The sequence below is a fragment of the Pelobates fuscus genome, chromosome 12, assembly GCF_036172605.1.
Source record: "Pelobates fuscus isolate aPelFus1 chromosome 12, aPelFus1.pri, whole genome shotgun sequence".
In the NCBI taxonomy this organism is placed as follows: Eukaryota; Metazoa; Chordata; class Amphibia; order Anura; family Pelobatidae; genus Pelobates; species Pelobates fuscus.
In genome coordinates, this window is record NC_086328.1 from 105673641 (window position 1) to 105700448 (window position 26808).

The 26808-nt window shown below is 41.9% G+C and overlaps 1 protein-coding gene across 4 annotated transcripts in view; it reads left to right on the forward strand.

Annotated features, from left to right (window-relative positions):
* Positions 1-13866: 13866 nt before the first annotated feature.
* The window catches only part of AMPD3 (adenosine monophosphate deaminase 3), a 36865-nt gene continuing 23923 nt past the window's right edge, over positions 13867-26808 (forward strand). Inside the window, exons 1-3 of one of the 4 annotated variants that reach the window (XM_063438788.1) lie at positions 13867-14195; positions 22426-22498; positions 23866-24091. In XM_063438788.1, the coding sequence (XP_063294858.1) occupies positions 23871-24091 (221 nt within the window). In that variant the 5' untranslated portion in view covers positions 13867-14195; positions 22426-22498; positions 23866-23870. Of the gene's footprint in view, positions 14196-16131; positions 16429-22425; positions 22499-23865; positions 24092-26808 lie in introns of those variants that run through there. The other 3 variants (XM_063438787.1, XM_063438786.1, XM_063438785.1) reach the window with 3 other exon arrangements.

Here is a 26808-nt window from a genome sequence, read left to right on the forward strand (position 1 = left end):
GTGTCCCCAGTATCCTAGTGACATGGGGACACACTGAGACATGGGGACACTGGGAGACTGGGTGGCATGGGGACACTGTGATACACTGGGTGACTTGCGAGACTGAGACACTGGGAGCAATCCATCTATACAGCAGAATTAAACTGTGAGTAGTTTGTTGGTGATTTTACAGAATTTTCTCTGATGTCACTCCTTGTGATTATACAAATGATTAAGGCTGGTATTTTTTTTCAAGAAAGGTGGCAACCCTAACTACTCTTCACATACTCTTGCTTAAAGGAGCACTATAGGGTCAGGAACACAATCATGTATTTCTGACCCTATTATGTTAAAACCACCACCCTGGCCCCTTCTTGGCTCCCTAAGTATAGTAAAATATGCTGCTGGGTCTGCATCTGAACTGACTGTCTGCTGACATCATCAGAAGTGGTGGTCTGAGCAAATTACAATACTTCCCCATAGGATTGGCTGATACTGTCAACTAGGCAGATCAGGGGCAGAGCCAGCACAAGCTCAACATAGCCCTGGCCAATCAGCATCTCCTCATAAAGATAAATTGAATCAATGCATCTCTATGAGGAAAGTTCAGTGTCTGCATGCAGAGGGTGGAGACACTTAATGGCAGTGCTGCACACTAGGCAGTACTGCCCCAGGAAGCACCTCTAGCAGCCATCTAAGGAGTGGCCAGTGGAGTTATTTTCTCTGAAAAGACAGTGTTTTTTGCAAAAGGCCTGAATGGAATGATTCTACTTACCAGAACAAATACAATAAGCTGTAGTTGTTCTGGTGACTATAGTGTCCTTTTAAGTTTGGAAGCTTAAGAGGGATGTATGGGAACAAAACTTGTGTGGACTGGCTGACAATAAAATTAGTTTAGGTAATGCAGACGTTGGTCTCTCTAACACTGTGGCATGTCCCCTTTCTTTTACACTTACTACATATACATTTTCTCTGTCCCAGACTATATACCAGGAACTTCTGCTTGCTAGTAAGAAGGTAAGGAGAGAAGTGGACCAGCGAGTGCTAGGGGACAGTCCTTAGAAAGCATGGAGTGAGCGCATCATTAGACACATTTATGTCAAGCTCAGGGTGCTGTCTGCATAGTATGCCCTTAGTTGGACAGTCTGCAGGATTGGCGGGCAGTCTGACATGCATTCATGCCAGGCTGTCCTTCAAATTCTTTGGACAGACATGCCCCCTTTTTGGGCATGTTCTCCCCTTTTGGCAGGTCTGGTCACATGATTCGCACCAGTGGCCCACCCTTTTACCCCGCCCATTGACTTCCTGCTTCACTGGACACTGCTGTTAGGGGTTATGGATTTACTTGTAAGATGAAAGCATAAATTAGAGAGAGATTAGCATAGAGTATGTGTTTTCTTATAGCTGCATCCTATGAGTTTCCCTCCAACACCATCTCCATCAGATACATGACGCTTGGGAGGTATAACTGATTTAGTGTTTTTGGTTGATAAAATTCCGTAATTAGGCCCATCATAATTGTCAGCACCAGGCCCAGTGTGCTCTTAATCCGGCCCTGCTGAGCGGTAGGGCAAATGTGTCTTTCTAGGGATCCCAGAATACCGTGAAGACACCTCTGCGGGCAATGAGGGCCATCTATTTTTTGGGGAGCGGTTTGTTGCTTGTGATAAAACCTTGAGTTTTAGCGGTCTCATGCTAGGAACCATGTTTTCACAAAAAAACTATATAACTGATAACAATGAGCTGGTCTGGGCGGTGTTAACAAAATAATGAAAGGGGGAAATAGAAAAAGAAAAAAGATAGAGAGGAGGGGAATTTCAAGCTCCCATAACAGCAATAGATCTAAAAGTGCCAATAAATTTGATGCAAATGGACAATCTATGTGCTGTACGGGACTGCCTGGAAGCCATGAGATACTATGTCAACCACTGAGCCCAATTTGCTGTCTACGTCTTAATGACGCCTGAGGAGGTAAATATTAAAATCAGAGACGCAAACTGGGCGCGTCTGACTGTCACCAAATGCTTAACGGAGTTCAACATTCCCAAAGTTTTCAATGTATTGTAAGCAGAGGTGGCCATCGTGGCATGGAGGGTGGACCAGGAGAGGGGTTGCTTGGAGTGGAGGGGGGTGATTATAAAACTGATGTAGAATACCATGTATCTGTTTCCAAATATCCAAGGGTAATCCCACCCACTATGAGGGACGGTATCCAGTGCCCCACGGCATCCCCAGCATCTACCATCCTGGGAAGGGTTCATCCTTGCAAGTATAGCAGGAGTTGCCCCACTAGAAACCTGTATGTCAGGGTGTTTTATTTTTTGAGGTTAAACCCAGGGAGAGAATCCAACCAAACTGCCCCCCGGACAATCCATCTGTCCTTAGGGAGAAATAGGGAGGCTATAGACCAGTAAAATTACAAAAAACTTTTCTCTGAGCTCATTTCAGAGAGCCATCATTAGTTGAGAAGCATGTTATGTTTCATCATTATAATATTCTGTGTAGGGAAGCTATGCAGAGGCAGGTTAATCAGTGTAATATAGAATTATATCTACATATAGGGAATAATGAGATATGTGACCAACCCTGGGACAGGACGCTGGCAAGCCCTGAATTAGGGAATAATGTAAACTAAAATACCTCGAGGGTGGGGCATGTTTGTAAAGTGGGTGGGGCATGCATGCAAAGTGGGTGGGGCATAGAGAAACAGTGACGATAAACTCAAGAGGCAGCAATTGCCCAGAGCTCCTGCCTTGCAAAGACTGCTCATTGAGCTGCATTGGGAAGTCTGTGATTGGACAGCCACAGAAAGTCTGGGAGGGGTTAGCAGGGGAAGGTTTGCAAAGGCTGTAGACACAAGATCTGCAACTTTTGCTAACTGTTTTTAGATAATGAAAAAATGCATAATTAAATGCGTGACAGTTTTCATTGGGGTATATCTATTGTCATATGTCATTGGGGTATCCATTTAATTGTAGCCTTCAAACTGGATGCCTGCTGGATGCCTGCTTGTGAAAATACTTCTACAACTAAACCATTAAAGGGAAACTCCAGTGCCAGGAAAACTATCCGTTTTCCTGGCACTGGAGGGTCCCTCTCCCTTCCACCCCACAATCCCCGGTTACTGAAGGGGTGAAAACCCCTTCAGTGACTTACCTGAGGCAGCGGCGATGTCCCTTGTCGCTGTCTCCGCCTCCGCGACGCTCCTCCTCTTCATTGCGTTGGCCGTCCAAGGGGACCTAATGCGCATTCGCGGCAATGCCGCGCATGCGCATTACGTCTCCCCATAGGAAAGCATTGAAAAATTATTTCAATGCTTTCCTATGGGGTTTTGAGCGACCCTGGAGATCCTCACACAGCATGAGGACGTCCAGCGACGCTCTAGCACAGGTTTCCTGTGCTAGAACCCAGGAAGTGACCTCTAGTGGCTGTCTAATAGACAGCCACTAGAGGTGGAGTTAACCCTGCAATGTAATTATTGCAGTTTATAAAAAACTGCAATAATTACACTTGCAGGGTTAAGAGTAGTGGGAGTTGGCACCCAGACCACTCCAATGAGCAGAAGTGGTCTGGGTGCCTAGAGTGTCCCTTTAATCAATAAACTTATTGATCACACAAAGTTAATTGTATCTAATGCTCATGTTGCGTGAACCAAAATCAAATGTAATTTACTGATACTGATTATTAAGTCCAAGTAAAGGAAAGAGGAAATTTCTTGGTGACTTGTTTAATTATAAGGAACTCAATCCGATTTTGCATCATACAAGCTAATTATCCCACAGCCTGCAATTACTAGATAACAATCGAAATTCCAGGTACGTATCACAAAGGAAATGAAATACTAAATTGGGAAACAATCTGTTCTTTTTACACGCTGTACATGATGTCAAGAGCCTGATGTGTTAGATTCTGGTAATTAATCGGTTTAAGATCTGATCCGATAGCCATTTGACAAGGACAGCCCTCCAAGGAGACACTTGGATGACAGGACTCCGATTCAGAATTTTACAGATAAAAATGTCAAAACTAATATTACTGTGAATGCTGGCATTACATGCCTTTAACCCCTTAAGGACATATGACGTGTGACATGTCATGATTCCCTTTTATTCCAGATGTTTGGTCCTTAAGGGGTTAAATTACATTAGCAACAGACTACGGAACAAATAATGTTTTTCATTTTAAATGTAATATTAATGTAAGAATTATGGTATATTTAAGTTGACTAAATCTATCTATAAAAATTTTACGTAAAATAATGTCGAGTCTTAAATGATTTAAAGTGGCAGTAACACTCGATACCTCCTCACTACCAGTTTTTCTTTTTAATCTCCTCATTCACTTTCTTTAAGTTTTTATATTTTATTGTTTTTTTTACCACTCCCACTAGAAAGGTACTCCACGTGGTTTATTTATTGAATACCGTATTTTATCCAAATGAACAATATTAGGTGATAATGGGCAAATTCCAACTGTAATGCGAATCTTATCTTTACTGAAGCCAATTCTGGTTGGAATTCGGACATTCTCACCATATTTTGTCCACTGACTAAATCTGTACCAAACGGTCGGATGCATTCGGTGTCTGGTTTGAAATCAATTCGAACCATATACAAGTTATAGTGTAGCTGAGATCCTATACCCTGGCTGGGTATCTACTCTGGAATATCCTTCAAGGTGGAAAAAAGTGCTGTTTAGTGTTATAGCCCGCCCCCCCCCCCCACACACATCAGACAACACTTGATGTTGGGGACAATGACAAAGTTTAATGGGACAAAGTGGTATTTTATACACAGATCCCCAGCTGGGGGTCTCCATTGTTCTCATAGGTAGTCACTCCATTGATCTCCCCTGCTGGCCCGCCGCCCACAGAGAGCTGGCCCTGCTCTCATGCTTTGGGCCCCCTTGGGCTGGTGGGGAGATCACAGATCTCCCTCACCAGCCCAAAGGCCCTTCGCTAGTGAGAGAGAGGGCAGGAGGGAGGGAAGGGAACCTGGGAGGCAGATCCTCCCATGAGCATGCAGTGTGGAGCATTGGCGCACGTTGCAGTGGAAACGCTCTTACACAGCATTCTGCTTGCTGGAGGGAGGGAGGACAGGAGACAGGCTGCAGCCAGAGGAGCTGCAGGCTGAAGATCTACTTCTCCACCAGGGTTGGCGGTGTCCCCCTTCCTTCTCCTCCTTCAAGGTAAGACGAAAGGTGGGAGGGGGGGGGGCATTAAGTTTTTAAAAAATATATTTTTAAATAAAAGAAACAAAAAACCCTTGTCCCTATACACTCACCCACCCCTCCCACCTTCCCACCCCCCCCCCACACACACAGCACCTCTCATACACACACATTACTCCTTACAGACGCAGAGCCCCCCCTCACACACAGCACCTCTCACACACACACAGCAACCCTCACACACACAAAGAGCACCCCTCACACACACACACACACACAGAACAGACCTCTCACACACAGCACCCCTTACACACGTATTGAACCCCTCACATACACACACAGCACCCCTCACACACCCACACCACACACTCACACTGAACCCCTCACACACTAAACACTCCATCCCTTACATACACACAGAGCACCCCTCACACACAGCACATCATGCCACACACACATCACCCCTCACACACAGCACCACTTGCACACACACAGCACACCTCACACATACACACACTGCTCCCGTCACATATACACACAATGCACCCTTCACTGCTGTCTGTGTGTATTCAGCAGTCTGCGTGTTTGTGTTCTGCAGTCTGTGTGTGTTCAGCAGTCTGTGTGTGTATGTGTGTTTGTTCAGCAGTCTGTGTGTGTGTGTCAGTGTGTATTCAGCAGTATGTGTTTGTATTCAGCAGTATGTGCATGGATTTGGCGGTCAGTGTGCATGGATTAAGCAGTCAGTGTGCATGGATTAAGCAGTCAGTGTGCATGGATTCAGCAGTCAATGTGCATGGATTCAGCAGTCAGTGTGTGTGTTTTAAGCAGTCTTTGTGTGTACTTTGCAGTCTGTGTGTGTATTCAGCAGCACATGTGTGTATTCAGCAGCCTGTGTGTGTATTCAGCAGTCCATGTGTGTGTATTTAGCAGTCCGTGTGTATGTATTCAGCAGTCTGTTTGTTTGTATTATATGAATGTATTGTATTTGTTGGAGGTACCAATAAATATAAGCTTCATTTTATCGATGATTAACATTTTTATTCTTGTGAGTGGTTGTGTAGACAGGATCCCAGTGTACTGCTTTGCCCGGGGGCCCATATTGTTGATAAGATGGCACTGATATCCCGCTGAAATCTAGACACAGCTTGCCCCCGACTCTCTCTTGTTGTAGGGTAGGATGGGGAAGAGCGGTCTTGGTATAAGCCCAGAAGGGGAGGTAGGGTAAGTCAGGGAGTGTGAAATAGCCACATAAAGGAACCAGAATATTTATCAAGCACTGACTTTAAAAATTACAGCTCATCGTGTTGTTACAGCTCATTGTCTCAGTTATAATCGTAGGAAGCTATCCCGTTAAATTTTCTTTTAAATGCATATTGTTTATGCAATTTTTGTCTTGACCGCCGGTGCCGGAGCTCCACTGGTCAACCCTTTGATGTCATTCTCTCATTCTATAGTCCAGGATGTGCATATCACAGTTGTATACCATCTGATCTTTTAATCTCCATCCCTCATCTCTCACAGTCCATATCTAAATACTAAACACGGGATCTTGCAGACATTGCCATGATTAAATTAGATCAGTCATGTGCCCCTAACAAATGAGCGTTTCATATAAAAAGTATCCTCCATTAACAGTTAGTAAAAAAAACTGTGCCCCTGAAAGGGTATTTATCTGGAATGCTGTTAAGTGGGGACATATTTAACCCTGATTATTCTACATAACATGCAGATACCAGATCTGTTGTAATCTGCCATCAGCAGCACCTCAGGGAGGTGGGAAATAACTGTAAGTATGGCACAAGAGGAAGCGAGCGCAGGCTGTTTGCTGGAAAGAACATGAAGCAAGTTAGGTGGTAAAATTAAGATATTTACAGCTGATATATTTAGAGGAAACCCATGCACCCTTCTCATACCCATGCACCCTTCTCAACGGTTTCATATAATATAAATAATTCTCATGTTTATTTCCAACAAAACTTGCATCGTCAGGTGAGTCCAAAGCACTAAGCTGACACGTCAGAACTCTTCGTAATGGTGGAATGTTAGGGGTTCACATCAGATAGACATTAAAATCCACAGGATCCCCAGAAATCTCATGTGGATAATATGTAAAGTGCTCTAATGATGTAGGGATAAAGCCATTGGGGGGTGCTAGAGGGGCTGGGGGGGGGGGGGGGGGCTGGGCTTTGGGGTCTGAAGCCCCAAATGTGAGACTCTAGTCCAGGATCTCTACAAGTAGTGGAGGGAGCTGGTGTTTTTTTTTTTTAATTTTACATCTGGCAGTGGTTTCTCAAAGCAGCCACTGGATACAAAATGAAAGATCTTGGGGAGGAGGGCCCCTGCTGCCGACTTCGAGCGGAGGGGGCGACACAACCGGGAACCTGTAAGCCCATTACCTGGAGGCAGCACGGTTGTCCCTGGTCAGTTACAGCTGACTCTTCCTCATAGGGGTTTTATTGGGGTAGTGGCAGGACTTCCAGGGGTTTGCCTCTGGCACAGACTAGTGCCAGGATGGATTTGCGGTCAGTAGGCCCCTCTGGCAGAGGGGGTACTACTGGGTTTGGGTGCAGGCCCCTGGCAAGTCTGGTTTGGGATCCCTTGGATATGCAGGAGGATGGCATTGCCGCTGGTCCTTCCTGTGCAGGGGTGCAGCTAGGGTGAAGCGCAGGGAATTGGTAGTGGCCCCCTAGCAGGGCTCTTGGAGAAGCAGGCATCACAAGTGTGCGGGGGGCTGCCGGGGACAGGACACGGGAACTGTCCCCTCACAGGTCACCCACATTGAGTCCACAGAGGCTAGACAGCATCTGCTGGGGTGGGTTGCCAGTGTCACTAGAGGGTTGGGTCAGGAATACAGAATGCAGATGGGTCAGCTGAGGCGGATGTTGGCGGGAGGTGAGGCTTGCAGGCGAACCGCAGGTGTCACACTTTGGCTAGGAGCTGTGAGTCTGGTGGTGCAGCGGAGAGGCGCAGGGTGCTGTATGGGTCACGCAAGGCATTGGACAGATCGAGAAGTAGCAGGTCCCCAGGTGCGGTTAGGAGGAGTAGAGCAAGTCCAGCAGATAACAGGGGGTGTGAGTCATGTGGGGTTCAGATGGCAGTGTCCCCAAAAGAGGCAGCTATACTTTGGGTGTTGGTGTGAGATAGACTAGAAAGGCCAAATTAGACTTTCCTAAAAAAACATCTAAAAAAAAGCCTGCCCAGTTCTGGGACAGCATTCTTTGAGCAGATTAAGCTAAGATCAACCTGAACCAGAATGGTGGGAAGAAAAAAGTATGAAGAAGACTTGGAACGGCATGATCCGAGGCATACCACATCATCTGTAATCACGGTGGAGGCATTGTGATGGCATGGGCATGCATGACTTCCAATGGCACTGGGTCACAATGTTTATTGATGATGTGACAGAAGACAGAAGCGGCAGCATGAATTCTGCAGTGTATAATGATATATTGAAAATATGCAGAATAAATAACGGTTCAGGCACTCCGGGATAACAAAAATAGCAGCTTTATTGGGGCAAAAGCAGCAACGTTTCGACCCTACCGGGTCTTTTTCAAGCTTGATAAAGACCCGGTATGGTTGAAATGTTGCTGTTTTTGCCCCAATAAAGCTGTTATTTTTGTTATCCCGGATTGCCTGAACCGTTATTTATTCTGCGTTTCTCGGAAGGGAAGCCCGGCCATCCCTGGCTTCAGAGCACCTGGGTTACTTGGTGAGTGCGATATCCAGTATGTCTCTACTATAATGATATATTGTCTTCTCAGATTCAGCCAAATTCAGCAATGTTGATTGGACGGCGCTTCACGTTACAGATGGACAATGACCCAAAACATACTGCGAAAGCAACACAGGAATTTTAGAAGGCAAAGAAGTGGAATATTCTGCAATGGCAGAATCCGACCGAGCAGGCATTTCACTTGCTGAAGACAACACTTGAGGCAGAAAGACAGATGAACAAACAGCAACCACTTCAGTAAATTTTTGGCAAAGCAAACAAAGGAGGAAAGGAAACCCAGCATGTGATGAAGTCCACGAGTTCCAGTCATCAAGCAGTCATTGCCTGCAAAGGATTCTCGATAAAATATTAAAGAAAATGAACAAATTTATTTTTGATTGTGTTAATTTGTCCAATTACATTTGATCACTGTGGGCACTGTTGCAATTCCTAAACATTCCATATGATATTTTTATTCAACCCCTTGAATTAAAGCTAAAAGTCTGCACTTCGATTGCATCTCAGTTGTTTTATTTCAAATCCAATGTGGTGGCGTACAGAGACAAAATTATGGAAATTGTGTCAAATATTTACGGACCTAACTTTAACTCACCCACAAGCTCCCCCCTCTACACCCTCTCTTCTCTTTCTGTTGACTTTGCTCTAAGTTCAGTGTTCTATTTTTCTTTATATTGACAGTTGAACTAAATTTAAACAAAGACTTGATTATAATGATGAATTGACAGAACCGGCGAAAAGCAGTCAGATGGACTCCTCCTTAGATTAATACACCTTTTTTTTTTAATACGTTTTTTTGTTTAGGTATAAGTTATTTGCTGATAATGTAACCATTCATGGAAAGCTGTGCTGCTCGAAAATGTAATTATAAATAAACTCTGAATTATAAGAATAAAAGGTGTCAGACAGGATTCAGTCAGCTAAACGAACACTAAATGTGCATTGATAACACTTTAGTTGTCCTGGCCCTAGGAAGGATGCCCCCTCTCCTCTTTATTCTGTATTAACCCCTTTTCTCAACTTTGTTTCCAATTTTTATTTTCTCTTATAAGAAATATTATTAATACAAATAAATTGAAGCAAAGACTCTCCAGCTGTTTGTAGCGTTACTTACCTTATCCAGGGGCCGGTCGCGGTCCTCTCTTCAAGCCGCGCGCGGTCCTGCTGCACGAGCCGCGCGCGGCTCATCCGACGGCTTCAATAGGAAGGCGGGCAGTGACCGCGAGAAGCGGTCACGTGTCCCGCCTGAATCTAAGAGCGCGCCGCGGGTCTCGGGCGCGCTCTTAAAGAGACAGTGGGAGCCTAAATTGTCAAAAGGCTCCCATTGGCCCCTGTCATGCCACACTCCCCATACACTTACCTTTTGGGGGTGTGGATATGACAGGAGCCAGTCACATTAGTTTAGAAGCTATTTAAACTTACCTCTCCCTTTACTCCCTGCCCTATCGTGGTTTCTGTTTCAGTTCCCTTTAGCGCTTGTTGTGTTCCTTCGTATTGACCTTGGCTTTGTTTCTGACTACGTTATCTCTTTATCCTTATCTGTTTTGTTTGCCGGCTTGCTGTTTACTGTGTACCAGACCCCGGCTAGTCCTAGTTTACGCTGCCTCTCTGTGCCCTTGACCTCGGATCGTTCCTGACTCTGTCTCCTCTCATATACGTCGAGTCCGGCCATTCTAAGGTCCGGTAGACGTATCTCTCCTCTGTGTTGTCTTTTGTTGAGTTGAATCTGCGAGTTGGGGTATATATTCGTTACACTGTTTCACTGAATTCCCCTGATAAAGCTTCTGAAAAATTCTCTCATTAGATCTCGCTGGGTATAATCGATAATCTTATCAGTGCCAGACTAGTGTTCAGGTGATGCCAAGTTCTTCTAATAGCCAAGAGTGCGATAAGCCACAATAAAACACATTAGAGAGCTGATTCCCCCATTGTTATCCTACAGCAATATGGTAGCAAATAGTATTTAATTTTTTACCTCACTACACATATTTAAATAAAATATAACTGGTAGTTTAATTTTTCTAAATAAATGTTTTTTTGGGGGAAAAAAAACTCCTTTAGAACCAAAATAAATAAATGTTCTCTTTTTTACAGAAAAAGAAAAAAAAAAGCCCCACCCCCCATGCTTCTTTATCCAGTTTTTTTCTGTGTTTTATTTCCCAGAAATGATCGCTACAAGGCTGATCTTAACCCTTTCTCTAACTCCACCAGGGAAGAGCTTTAAAACATCGTTGCTGTTTAAGTTCCCGAGCCCAACTATCTGATCTAGCATTTCAGCTGTCAGCCCTAGCACGCCCGTCAGCCACATTTCCCAGTGACTTTTTGGTTAGTACATAGAGACTCCCTGGCCAGATGATGTATTCCTGGGTAATATTTATCTGCAGTAATTTCTGGGACATGTGGTTACATAAAAGGAGATCAGTAAAGCAGTTAAGTTGTTTCCCCAAGTCTTGGCCTTGATAAATATGGCCCAACGCATGATCTCGCCAAGCCTTTGTTATCAAGACGTGGTCGATGGCTGTATCTCTAGCGGACAGACTCGCCGTCCAAGAAGCATCAGCAGTAAGTACTCAGCTCCAGGAAGCTTTTACTGCGGGATGTGAAGAGTCTGCTACAGCAAGATGCATTATGCCAGATCCATTACACGTTTTAAAAGCTTTCTCTCATCCATTAGCTTGTTGTGCGATTGCAAGAAAAAAGGTTCGATAAACTGAATATAAAAATAAAATCTTCTACGGACTGCAGCGCTGCACAAAGCTGTGTTGTTTTCTATCATGGAATAGTTTTTGTCTATTTTATTTATTGTGAAGACAAGATACTAAAAAAAAATAAACCAAAAAACCCAGACTGCTGGTTTCTATGTCGTTATTGGAATACATAGTGTGCACAGTAAAGAGGAAAATATAAGCCATGGATATATACAAAAATTATATATATATATATTATTAAGATGAGCAAAATTAATGAGAGCCGTGTGTTAAAAAGCTATTCTAGGTCTGGGGTGGAGACAATAAGGGTTTTAAATCGACATCTCATCATGAACTATGCATTTCTTATTTTAATTGCAATGTGATGACCCTTATGTGTTCGATTCAATGTTGCTTCTAAGAACCATTCCAACAGCTTTCATGTTTTGGAGACCAAGAGAAAGCTGTGTTGAGACCAGCATGGGTTCTGTTAAAGGTATCAGTTCATTAATGTTCCCACTAATTGGACGTTCCATTAATATTCCCTCTATCTTCACATTGCACTAGTGTTCCCTAAAAATACATCACAGGTGTTCCCCCTAAATGAAGATCTGTTTCCTCCAATGGACAGTACATCAGTGGTCCCCCTAAAGGACAGTACATCAGTGTTCCCCCTAATGGACAGTACATCAGTGTTCCCCCTAATAGTACATCAGTGTTCCCCCTAATGGACAGTACATCAGTGTTTCCCCTAATTGACAGTACACAAGGGCTCCATCTAATGGACAGTACATCAGTGTTCCCCCTAATGGACAGTACATCAGTGTTCCCCCTAATAGACAGTACATCAGTGTTCCCCCTAATGGACAGTACATCAGTGTTTCCCCTAATTGACAGTACACAAGGGCTCCATCTAATGGACAGTACATCAGTGTTCCCCCTAATAGACAGTACATCAGTGTTCCCCCTAATGGACAGTACATCAGTGTTCCCCCTAATGGACAGTACATCAGTGTTTCCCCTAATTGACAGTACACAAGGGCTCCATCTAATGGACAGTACATCAGTGTTCCCCCTAATAGACAGTACATCAGTGTTCCCCCTAATGGACAGTACATCAGTGTTCCCCCTAATGGACAGTACATCAGTGTTTCCCCTAATTGACAGTACACAAGGGCTCCATCTAATGGACAGTACATCAGTGTTCCCCCTAATGGACAGTACATCAGTGTTCCCCCTAATGGACAGTACATCAGTGTTCCCCCTAATGGACAGTACACCAGGATTCCATCTTGAAAAGTCATCCATAAAACTTAAACAACCAAATGTAGCCGAATATTAATGTTTGTACAGAAATAACTTGCCCAAGGCATTTTGATGAGTTAACTTATCTGGCAAAAAAAAAAAATATATATATATATATAAAAAAATCTCTCTCGCGTATGTTTATTATAAAATTTGCCTTGTAAAATTCCTGGGTTGCTTTAGCAATATGTTTTGGGTCATTGCCCATCTGTAAAGTGAAGCGCTGTCCAATCAACTTTGCTGAATTTGGCCAAATCTGAGAAGACAATCTATCTCCTGTTTTCAGTCATATATAAAATGTACACAATGTACACAATGCCACTGGACCTGAATCCAGAGTTTTTATTGAGTTGCAGACGTCGATCTGTCTTTGTCACTGTGAAAGTTTGTCACTAGGCATTATTAAACATGAGGAGAGGAAAAAAACTGCAAAACTTCAATGACTTAAGTCAATTTCCAAATATATTGATCCAGCCCCCCCAAAATGTTTAATTATCAAGCAGAACAACATAGAGTGAAATTTAAAAAACTGACTTAGAGGTTTGTGCCTATTTGCATATCATACAGAGCATTCTGGGAGTGTTGTAGAAGCACAGGATGAATTATCCACTAAAGTGTGAACTGATTGGTTTTCAAAGTGAATTTCAAACTTTAGGCCGAAACAGCAGAATTGAAAATATAGTTCACTTGTAAAAATTTTCCAGTTTGTTAATTGCAGCCGAAAACTTGAAAAAAATTCACTTTGAATTCCTAACAATTCACTCTACAGTGAATAAGATGGAAAATCTTTCAGAACTGTGTGTGGCGCAGGATTTTCCTAACTATGAATACTGCATGGCCGTATATTTGATAGATGGTAAGCAATGCAGCGAGCGGTTTGCTAAAAGCTCTCTGAACAGTATCAGGAAGTACAAACATAACTCCGTTTAACCCATCATGTCGCTCCTGAACACTTAGAGACCTTCCTTGCTTTCAGCATCAAGCAAACGTGATATAACTGGACGTATTCCAGTATCGTCCTGTGCACGCCAAACACGCCTTTTTTGGCTCTCATCTGACACTTTGCCAGAGCTTGTGTACAGGGTTTGCCAAGGCTGGAGAGGTATGCGAATGATTACATATTTGTATACTTGCACGGGGCTGTAATGTGAGCCTTGTAGAAGGATCCTGTATGGGCAGAGACTGCGAGGGCTGCAGCAGGTACTGAAACGGAATCTGCAGCTGCAACGAAGGTCAACGCAGCACTGAACCCACCCAACGAGCGGCTAACGGACTGTCCGCAGCATTGACCCATCTTCATCATCCAGGAAGGCTCTGCTAAGGTAACACCCAGGCGAAGGCTCGCTACTGAGCCATGGGTGAAAATATACAAGCTGTTACGGTTTAATAGGATTTAAAAAAAAACATTCTCAGGTGCTCTATAACACAGTATGCAAGGCTATAGCTGAATCCAGGGTTTGGATACATTATTTGCGATACTGGTTGCTGCAAGAGACTTGTGTTGGGTAATCAAGAAGAACAGTCAGCTCCAAGGTCAACTTACTCCAGGCAAATCTCATTGCGTATTATTATTAGATCATTATTCTTACTGCGTGCGTGATGGGGACTTTGTAACTTCAAAATCACCTGCTGAGTGGTTTGTTACTCAATGCTCTGCCTCGGAGATTTACATTGTCATGTTGTAAGGAGAGATAAGGCAGGACCCTATTCATTATGTAGTGAACTTGTTTGTTACTTAAAGAATACGCCCCATTTTATTGCCTACCATCAAAAACCTGGAGACCTAGAGTTCGAATAAAAATAGAAAATACACTATTTGTCTTTTATTTTAGGGCCCTTCTCATTGATGGCAGTAAAGAGTGCAGATACATATAAATAAACCTATAGAATGTCAATCATTCAGACCATTCATTGGAATATATTTACATTCACATTTAAGTTTGTGTATGCATACATATGTGTCTATATATACATGTGTGTATATGTATGCATCTGTCTGTGTATATGTGTGTATACATGTTTATATATGTGTGTGTATATATGTGTCTATGTGTGTGTATATGTAATTAATAGTAAGTTAGAAACTGCCCACTGGCATTGAGAAGCTTTGAAATCCTATCTCATTATTACTGCTCTATGTTGATTATAGGAGGCTTCCCAGCTAAAGGTACACGAGGGGTTAATTTCCAGTAGCGCCAGGAATATGTTAATCACATAAAAAGGGAAATAAAGCGCAAAAAGTGTAAATATAAATATATAGTGGGTGGCCCACGCACATGGAACACTGCGTAGCATTCTGAGCGACACTCCCTGTTCTTATGTATAATTAACTGTATAGACTGAGAGCGTTTAACAAAATAGAATCAAAGGGGGCGGGGAGGGGGAGGGGTAATGTCACAAAAAAAGAAACAAACTCTTAAAGGGGACCTATCACTTCTGGGTTATCAACTGGGCCCATTGAGAAACTAAGGTGTTTGATTTATTTTACTGAAAAATATGTAATTCAATTTTTTTATATCATCATAGGTGAGTTTGTCGAGGCCACATTGTAAATCATAGTAACTCCCATCATGCTGTGTGCCTGGGTGTGTGATGGCCCACGGTCTGAAATGGAATTCTGGGAGTCCGTGCTTGTACGTACACGCGCTCACAAGGAGCCGGCGTGGGAGGAAGTTGGCGCAAGCGGCGGTGTGCTGCGCAAATTGAGTGTGTATTTCACTAAACGCACTGCACGCCTCAACAACCGTAAAGCCTTCAGTGGTGTCTAGCCGACCAGAAAAAAAGGAAATGTCACAGTGTGGCCCCCGTAAACATCCTCCCCCTCGCTGACATAGCGGCTCCGTATCTTCCCTACTTGTTATATGGCGGAAATATTCCGAGAGACTTTCTAAAGTTTTACAACGTATAACAATAGAGAAATAATCGTGATAACGAGTAAATATTGATCAGGCAGCTTTGGGTCTCCTCCTCACACAGCATTTAATGCAGGTAGCTTCCTCTAGGCGGGCTGCAGTTGGCCAGTGACTAATAGCCCAGCCATGCAGACAATGTATGTGTTTACTGTGACATGTGAGGTGAAGGTGACACCTATCCCAAACATGTTTCCTCTTGGCATGAGATGTTATTATAAAGCATGACTAGGGTAGAATTACAGAGAATTAATGCACATAATCTGCTCTAAAAATACTTCCCTATGTGTGCAGCAAAAGATGTAGATCTGTCATCAGTCAGACCTCCTCCCCCTTGGTGTCTAGGTCCTGCACTTAGCATTCAGGTTTCAGAGTACAACTAGCCTCTGTAGGCTGCATCCCTGGCGTACTGAATTACCTGGAATTACTTACCTCTGGCACTGATATACTGAGTTACCTGGGATTACTGTTACAGGGCTGTTATACTCAATTACTGACCTTTGGCACAGGGCTGTTATACTGAATTACCTGGAATTACTTACCTCTGGCACAGGGCTGTTATACTGAATTACTGACTTCTGGCACAGGGCTTTTATACTGAATTACTGACCTCTGGCACAGGCCATGACTCTCCCTGGCTCACTAGGTAAGTGACAGAAGGTCTGGATAAGAAACCCCAGAAATTAATACCCAGGTAGAGGAGTATACTCAGATTAATACGCAAAAAGAGCCAATTTTTCCAAATACATATAAGTCATGTTTATTATTATCTAGCACGTCTGTATCGTGTTCGTATGTACTTTGTATGTTTTTGTTTGAAAATGTGGGTGTGTATGTCATTTTTATTTTCTGGGCTTGTTTTTTTTTCTCAAAGAAAGACCTCATAACAAAGGTGTGTGTGTATGTACGTATACCTTCCAAGTGTCCCTATTTAGGAGGGACAGTCCCTACCTTGGACCCAAATCCCTCTTTTCTATACTAGTATCCCTCTTTTCTAGGAGCTCCATATTGTTGATGTGTCTGAGTGTATAGCAGAGCTCCACAGCAATAATACTCCCAGTAATGTGTCACTGTATAACAGAGCTCCACAGCAATAATACTCCCAGTAATGTGTACTTAAACTACAATAAATGTGTTAAGGAATCAGACTGTGTAAATAAGATACATTGTTCTTGTTATAAATTACATTTTAGTTCCATAAATTGTTATTAGTAAGTCAGAACAGCCCACCCTTGGCCACACACCCCCAAAATGAAAGTGTCCCTCTTTGTTGATTTGACATGTGTGTGTGCATGCATGTACATTGTGTGTGTCTTTTTTATGTGTGATATTTATCATGGATGTTTTCTGTCAGTTTTTTTTTTTATAAAGTAATTTAATTTGTATTTTATTACTTCTCCGTGTCTATGGCATATAGTGTGATGTTTAACCCCTTCCCGGTGTGTTTAGGACTGTAAATTTAACCCCTGGGTGTCCTGTCATGTCACTGGGCACCCAGGGGTTAAATGCAATGTTTGGTTCTTGCTGGGTGATTGACTATTAAATTAGTGGTGACAGGTTCCCTGTTTGTTTCCTGTAGTTTGTGGCCTGACAGTTGGGTAAAACTGAGTTCTGCAGAATAATGATATAATGATATTCACCCTCTGTGTGCTGGATCCCAGCGTGCATGTTACTGTGACACCATGTGCAGTACTACCCGCCTGAAGTCATCTCACAGGTTAATCTTTCCATCTTCACATGATAGTGAATTCCCAGCGGTGTGTCTTGTCTCTGCTTAGAGCAGACAGTCTCACTTTCTATACAGCTCGTTAGAATGCTAAGATCATCAAACAGAACCTGTGGTTTTAATGTAAGAGTCATTTTATAACATCATTTTATATGTTTAGGAAACACTTAGTCTTGTGGAAAGATTAAATGTGAAAGTAATATGAAACCAACACGGTTACCACCTTTCTTGGGAAAGAAATAATACCAAAAAAATCTCATTTGCATAATTAATTATATATGGGTGACATCACAGGACACAGTCTACAGATATTACGAAACATTAAGGAAAAAAAAACAGGAGGGAATATTCACTATATCATAAAAAATTACTAACACTGGGTGTATAATTTCCAACTGTAAGTGTAGCATTGTGTGGGTGTGTACTGTGTACCATACCTCCTAAGTGCCCCGATTGAGGAGGGACAGTCCCTATTTTTGGGCCCAAATCCCTGTTTCTTTTCCATTCTAATGTCCCTCTTTTCTAGGAGCTCCATATTGTTGGTGTGTCTGAGTGTAATGGAGTTCCACAGCAATAATACTCCCAGTAATGTGTCTTTGAACTACAATAAATGTGTTTAGAAATCAGTCTATGTAAATAAGATACATTGTTCTCAGGGCCGTCTATAATAGGATTAGGACCCTGGGCAATGCAATATATTGGGCCCCCAGGGCCCTGCCCCTCCCACCGCCTCACCCCCCAATTACGCCCAACCCGCAATCACACTGACAGACGTACTGGCACATACACACACAGACAGACATTAAAATAGTCACAGATACATACTGACAGATACATACTGACACACAAATATATACTGGCAGACATACTGACACACACACATACATACATACAGACATACGCTGACAGACGTATTGACACACACGCACACACACACACACACAGGCATGCTGACACACACACAGGCATACTGACATACACACAGACAGACGTACTGGCACATACACACAGGCAGACATTAAAACATTCACAGATACATACTGACACAAATATATCCTGGCAGACAGACACACACACACACACAGACATACTGACATACACACACACACAGACCTACTGACATACCGTTAACCACCCTCCAGGTTCTTACCTTTTCCTGGCTGGTGGTTTCCCTGGGGTCCAGTGGCAGGCTGAGGCAGATGGGAGTTCTCCTCTGGAACTCCCCTCCCTGCCTTTCTCCTCCCGCGCGGCTATTATCTCCGGTGGGAGGAAGTGACGTCACTTCCTCCCAGCCGGCTGCAGAACAGGAAGGGGCCCGGTCTGCTGACACATGCTCCCTGGGTGTCCCTTAGTGCATGGGCCACCCGGGGAGCCTCCTCAGTGTAAGGGAGCCGCACCACCCGGTCCATAGGGGCTGCGCAAATCGCGGGGCCCACGGGACAGCTGCTTTGGGCCCCCCAGGAGCAACTGGGCCCGGGGCAGCTGCCCCGTTTGCCCCGCGTTAAAGTTGGCCCTGATTGTTCTTGTTATAAGTTTAAGGCCAAAGGCCTGTATTTGTGGGAGGAGTTAGCGTTCCTATATAAACGCTACTCCCCCCCTCCTACCTTACCGGATACGCACGCTGTTCACCCCACCCACCTCACCCTATCATACAATCCATTCTGGAGGGCCCCATTTTACAGGCCTACCCCTACGTCGGTTGCGGCACACCACACCAACTTAATTCCAATCACAAGGTATTTCACAGTATCGATATTAACCGACCACAAATTACATTTTAGTTTTATAAATTGTTATTGTTATCCGAAATCCCTACGTACATTTAAATAACAGAGGTATATAGTACCACCCCATGTGTGCCCTATTAAGGGTTAATAAATGTGTTGGGGTTTATAGGATTACCACTCTCTGTCTCATTACAGATTTAGCCTTTTAGGTGACAGCAGTAAGGTAAAGTGTTGGTAAGTTGTTTGTGTAGGACTCACACTTAAAAGAAACACTTCAAGCACCAAAATCACTTTGCTCCTGTACTCTGACTGAGTACCTCCGTCAGGTCAGCTTGCTCTCTGATACCAAGGACTCTGGAGCGCTTCAAACCCAGTCACCGAAGCTTGACTGGATTCGCTGAGGACCTCTTTACTGGACCAGATTGCCATTCTCTCCTTCCAGGCAGGTGTCAACCCATCTACTTCTTCTGTTCATCCCCCAGTCAGGTATCGATACCTCCTACTACTGCCTTTACAAAGGCACTTGGGGCTTTCTTAACGCGGCCCAGGAATCGAGGACTAGTGCAGCGAGCAAATAGGTTGAAAAACTATGTTACTGGGAACCCTGAACAAACCAGAGAAAACTCACAGTTCTCAATGTAACTAACACACAATGCTTTATTTTGCGTTAGTCACTCAGGATTAGAAGTGATCCACATTACAGTAAACTTATGGCGACACACTCAATACAATACATATAGTAAAATCATATGGTGAATCATATAGGCACTGATAATAACACAATACAATATTTTAAAAGGGGTGGGGAAGACAATTACTAACAAGAAATACATCCTCTACCAACATAAATCATAATATGCAAATCTACCTGAATATGCAAATTAACTAGTCTTGCTATCCAGGTAGTGCACAGAATTGTTTCAACCAACAGGTGGCGCTTTAAAGGCTTGCAAGATCTTTCACAACCTACAGGTGGCGCTTCCCAGGCTCCATGGCCAAATCTAGAAATGGGAGGGATGGATCAGCGCTGTAGATATCTAACTAGAGGGAATGAAAATGGGGCTGGCAGCTAACTCCAAGAGTAGGGATCCCTCTTTTCCTACTAATGGAAATAAAACACAGAAAAAAAGAAAGAGCTAGGGGTAGCGCCACAATTTTGATATGTACAGTGATATATACAGTATGTATTATATAATAGATAAACAAATATATAGTTGAAAGTCCAAAATGGTAAAACAAGTCCAAGAGATAATGTAGATATGCACTTATCAGAAGTATTTTTCTACCAAGTGTCTAGGTGATTCCTCAATGGCCGTAGCAGGGTGGGTTCAGCAGCGGAGTCCGTATGAAACAACAGAAAGGAATAATAGGGTAGTATGTTCTTACAGGGAAAATAAAAGGAAAACGATATAGTCCTACTCACATTTTATGGAGCTGTAACTAGTATGCAGTAGTATGCAGTAGTATGCTCCAGTATGAATGGCATACAGTGGTACAATCCCTACTTGCAAGGTTATGTGAGAATGAAGTCTTTGTAGTAGGTGGACTACCACTATAATAAAAGATTGTTGGCTTTAAACAGAGAGGTCTCATTTTAGAGAACTGATGGGATAAAATTGGTATATAAAAATTGGAAAACATTTTTAATAAAATTAATAGGATTAAAAAATCTATAAAATAAAATGATAAAAAGTGGCATAATTCGAAATCCACATTCAGGGCTTGAGGGGTTACATTTTCCAAATTAAAAATCCACCTCATCTCTGATTGGCCTAAATCTTTTATTATATCATCTCCTCTCCAATTGGTACACACCTTCTGAATTCCAAATAATTCTAACAAACGTGGGTTGTTGTTATGATGTATTTTATAATGTAAAGATACATTATGTTTTTTGTACCCTTTTCTAATGTTACGTGTATGTTCCTCAATCCTTGTATGGAGGGGGCGTTTAGTTCTGCCTACATACATAAGATTGCATGGACATCTAAGGGCATAGATTAAATTTTTTGTATGGCACGTAATTAATTGCTCTACAAAGCAAACCCAGACTCAATAAAGCCGCACTCTGATTGCGAACACCAGCTGGCACACTCAACCAGTGAGTGCATGCGACTTCTCCTGCCGGAATCCTTGTTAAAATGGTCTGACATCTTATCGTGGGATAGGGGCAGTGCCCTCCTGGCATAGTAACTACTACAGCAGACTGTAGTGGTTATGGTACTTTAAATGTTGCTTTAGGGTCCATTGTAAAAGCCACTGTTATTTAAATGTCCATAGTGAATTGGAACAGTGCCTGTGTGTGTGTTTTTTTGTTTTTGTTTGTTTTTTGTTTATATATTTGGGCTGATTAATACTATATCCTTTGCTGCCACCAAGGAGTAGTGGGAGTTTAAATGCGGGGCTAATCGCACTGTTTTTAATTTTGAATTCCTGTTTTAAAGAAGTTACAATTCTCGTCTTATCTGACTCAATACAATTTCCTGAGCTGAATCCACTCTGTATAGAAAGCGATTGATGGAGCATGACTGGCTGCAAGAAATACTGTAGTTTACATTGTTTGTGGGAACCAGAAATTCCAGTTCACACTTTGTATTAAGACTCTTTGTTTTTTGTTCTCATTACTTTGAGTTAATTTCATAGATAGACACATTGTTGTTAAATATCAATGTTTTATCTTTATAATCTATTCAGCTTTTTTTTTTTTTTTTGTGCAAGGCATTTTAATGCTGGTCTCTGTGCCGAGATGAGAAATAGTTAAAAGGACACTGCAGACCCCTAAAGCAGTTTAGCTTACTGAAGAATTTTATGTGGGAAGAGTGTGTCCTCTTTTTTTTTAGAAAAATAGAAATTTGATACGTTTATAAATTAACCTTGTTACACCCCCCCCCCCAGCTGTCAATCAGACAACCAGTCCAATTACTTCCTGGTTTGGTTAGCTCAGTGGAACTAAAGTCAAGGCAGCAATTGCCCAGAGCACCTGCCTTGCAAAGAATTCTCATTGAGCTGCATTGGCAAGTCTGTGATTGGACAGCCACAGAATTTAAGGGCGGGGTTAGAAGGGGAGACAAGCGATCTGCAGCTGTAGCAAGCAGTTTTTATATATACCCCGATGCAAAAATGCATAATTAAACACATTTAAGTTGTCATTGAGGGTATATCTTATTTTTTAAATGTTGTTTGTATTTAGGCTGTGGATCCATCCAATAAAGACTGTTTGCACCACCATTAAATCTACCCATTGAGGGCATTTGGCTCAGAGGGTGAGCATTAAGTGTTATTTTGTCTGTTTGGCTACCCGTCACTGGGGATAATTCAGTAGGTGACAATGTAAATGATAAGGGAAAGTTGACGGAGTATGGTGGGAAAATGCTCGGGGTTACTTGTTCTGTAAGACTCATTATACTGTAAGAAAATGATAACTGTAGATCTCGTGGCATGTCCGTGGAATAATAGTGCAGAGTAGTAGAAAAATAGTCAAATTTGAAGTTCTTGATATAGAACCGTGCGGCATTTCTGTGGGTTAATACAGCACGTGCGTGGTTAAAACAGCAGATGCGTGGTAAAAACAGCTGGTACAGGGTTAATACAGCAGGTATGTGATTATTACAGCCGCCACAGGGTTAATACAGCAGATGTGGAGTTAATACTGCAGGAAAGGGGGCTAATAAGGCATGGCTTGTGATTAATGCAGCAGGTATATGGTTAATACAGCTGTATTAACTGTACGGGGTAATAAAGTGGGTATGGGGTTAATACAGCAGGTAGGGGATTAGTACAGCAGGGTTAATACAGCATCGCTTAAGATTAGTAGAGCAGGAAAGAGGATTAAAACAGGAGATATTGGGTTAATACAGCAAGTGTGCAGTTTAAACAGTACTCTGACTTCAGTTAATAATTTGTAGTCACAATGTGATTAGAATATAGGGTTGGGCATAGGGCATTGTATAGGGCTGGGAAGGGCCATAAACCTTTGCCTCCAGGCATTGTGTGCCCTGGCTGTGCCTTGTCTGAACTGGATTGTGGTGTAATTTGATAAATCTTTAACACAAGTTGTAGCAGATTGTCAATGTTTTATTGGTATACATTCCAGAGAATGTGGAAGATCAGATTCCAATAATCTGATGACCACACGAGATGTATTCTGAGCATTAAAGAAATTTAATTAGTTGAACAAGTTATGGCAAACACATCGTTCGTTATACATGTTTATTTCAGCTCAGATCATTTATTTCAATTCAAAAAGTTCTTTAAATTGACAACACACAGCTTTTTGCATTGAGAAACTTCCTACAGGATGATTACATTGTGGCATTTCGTACCAGCTTCCTAAGTACACTTGGCCTCCTTCTCTTTTCTGGATAAAACCTTCCCTTTGAGGAACAAAGATCCATGTCTGGCGGTACTGCTGTGTAGAAACAAATGCCTATCTTGATGTTAACAATAAAAATGAAATATTTTTCTAAAAAGTTTAAAAGAATAAGTTTTTTTTTAAATCTAAAAAGAATAATATTGCGTCTTTGAATCGGTTTCAGAATAAATAAGGGGTTATGTAATGTGTTTGTGACTGCGACTTAACCATGACCCAAACTCACTTTTCATTCTCATAAAATATTTTTTCCCTCTTCAGGAGAGATGCCGCGCCAGTTTCCGCGCCTCAGTGTCTCGGAGGTGGACGAACAGGTCCGGCTCTTGGCCGAGAAGGTCTTTGCTAAAGTCTTAAGAGAAGAAGACAGTAAAGATGCCTTTTCACTCTTCACCGTTCCCGAAGATTGTCCTATCGGACAGAAGGAGGCCAAAGAGAGGGAACTGGAGAGGGAATTCGCGGAGCAGAATTCCGCTGAAACTGTTAAAAGGTTTGTGCATGTGAAACAGATTGGGAATGAAAATACATGTTTTGAAAAATTTCTAAAAAAAAAAAACCAACAGAAATTTATAAATGTACGTGATAGGTTTCAGAAAACACACTGCCTCTCTGTATGCTAAGAGTTATAATATTTAAAACATAATCCCCTGTGTTCATGAAATAACATCATTTCAGCCAAAACTAAACTTTGTGACATAAAACAGGTTTTTAAGGAAAAAGAAACAAACAATTGACCTATTTAAAATGTAGTTAAAGGACCACTATAGTCACCCAGACCACTTCAGATTTTAACCCTGCAGCTATAAACATAGCAGTTTCAGAGAAACTGCTATGTTTACATTGAAGGTTAACCCAGCCTCTAGTGGCTGTCTTCCTGACAGCCACTAGAGGCGCTTCCGCGACGCTCAATGCGAAAATCACATTGAGCATGCAGAACGTCCATAGGATTGAGTAATGCTTTCCTATGGGCGGTTAGACTGCACGCGCAGCACTGGCCGCGCATGCGCATTCGGCTACACGCAAGAGCTGACGTCGGAGGGGGAGGAGAGGTCACCAGCACTGAGGAAGCCTAGCACTGGATTAAGGTAAGTGGCTGAAGGGGATTTAACCCCTTTAGCCCAGTGGGAGGGGGACCCTAAGGGTGGGGGGATCCTAAGGACTATATAATGCCAGGAAAACAAGTTTGTTTTCCTGGCACTATAGTGGTCCTTTAAATCCTTTACACTTCATGTTCTATCCTGGATGGGTTTACATCTGCTCCAGGGACTCATTATTATTTTATTGTTATTTTTTTATTTATGCAACGCCAGCAAGTTCCGTAGTTCTGTACAGTGGGTCAGGGAAATCATGTGATTGCATTGGTTACATTTTGGCAGACTGAGCTATAGATAGATTATTGGTTACATATTGTCAGACGGAGCTATAGATAGATTATTGATACAGCTTGATAGATGGAGCTATAGATAGATTATTGGTTACATATTGATAGATGGAGCTATAGCTAGATTATTGGTTACATATTGGCAGACGGAGCTATAGATAGATTATTGGTTACATATTGGCAGACGGAGCTATAGATAGATTATTGGTTACATATTGGCAGATGGAGCTATAGATCGATTATTGGTTACATATTGGCAGACGGAGCTATAGATAGATTATTGGTTACATATTGTCAGACGGAGCTATAGATAGATTATTGATACATAGTAGAAAGAGCTATAGATAGATTATTGGTTACATATTGATAGATGGAGCTATAGATAGATTCTTGGTTACATATTGGCAGACGGAGCTATAGATAGATTATTGGTTACATATTGGCAGACGGAGCTATAGATAGATTATTGGTTACATATTGGCAGACGGAGCTATAGATCGATTATTGGTTACATATTGGCAGACGGAGCTATAGATAGATTATTGATACATAGTAGACAGAGCTATAAATAGATTATTGATTACATATTGATAGATGGAGCTATAGATAGATTATTGGTTACATATTGGCAGACGGAGCTATAGATAGATTATTGGTTACATATTGATAGATGGAGCTATAGATAGATTATTGGTTACATATTGATAGATGGAGCTATAGATAGATTATTGGTTACATATTGGCAGACGAAGCTATAGATAGATTATTGGTTACATATTGATAGATGGAGCTATAGATAGATTATTGGTTACATATTGATAGATGGAGCTATAGATAGATTATTGGTTACATATTGGCCGATGGAGCTATAGATAGATTATTGATACTTATTGATAGATGGAGCTATAGATAGATTATTGGTTACATATTGGCAGATGGAGCTATAGATAGATTATTGGTTACATATTGATAGATGGAGCTATAGATAGATTATTGGTTACATATTGATAGATGGAGCTATAGATAGATTATTGGTTACATATTGATAGACGGAGCTATAGATAGATTATTGGTTACATATTGGCAGACGGAGCTATAGATAGATTATTGGTTACATATTGGCAGACGGAGCTATAGATAGATTATTGGTTACATATTGGCAGACGGAGCTATAGATAGATTATTGGTTACATATTGGCAGACGGAGCTATAGATAGATTATTGGTTACATATTGATAGATGGAGCTATAGATAGATTATTGGTTACATATTGATAGATGGAGCTATAGATAGATTATTGGTTACATATTGGCCGATGGAGCTATAGATAGATTATTGATACTTATTGATAGATGGAGCTATAGATAGATTATTGGTTACATATTGGCAGATGGAGCTATAGATAGATTATTGGTTACATATTGATAGATGGAGCTATAGATAGATTATTGGTTACATATTGATAGATGGAGCTATAGATAGATTATTGGTTACATATTGATAGACGGAGCTATAGATAGATTATTGGTTACATATTGGCAGACGGAGCTATAGATAGATTATTGGTTACATATTGGCAGACGGAGTTATAGATAGATAATTGGTTACATTTTGGCAGAATGAGCTATAGATAGATTATTGATACATAGTAGACAGAGCTATAGATAGATTATTGGTTACATATTGATAGATGGAGCTATAGATAGATTATTGGTTACATATTGGCAGACGGAGCTATAGATAGATTATTGGTTACATATTGGCAGACGGAGCTATAGATAGATTATTGGTTACATATTGGCAGACGGAGCTATAGATAGATTATT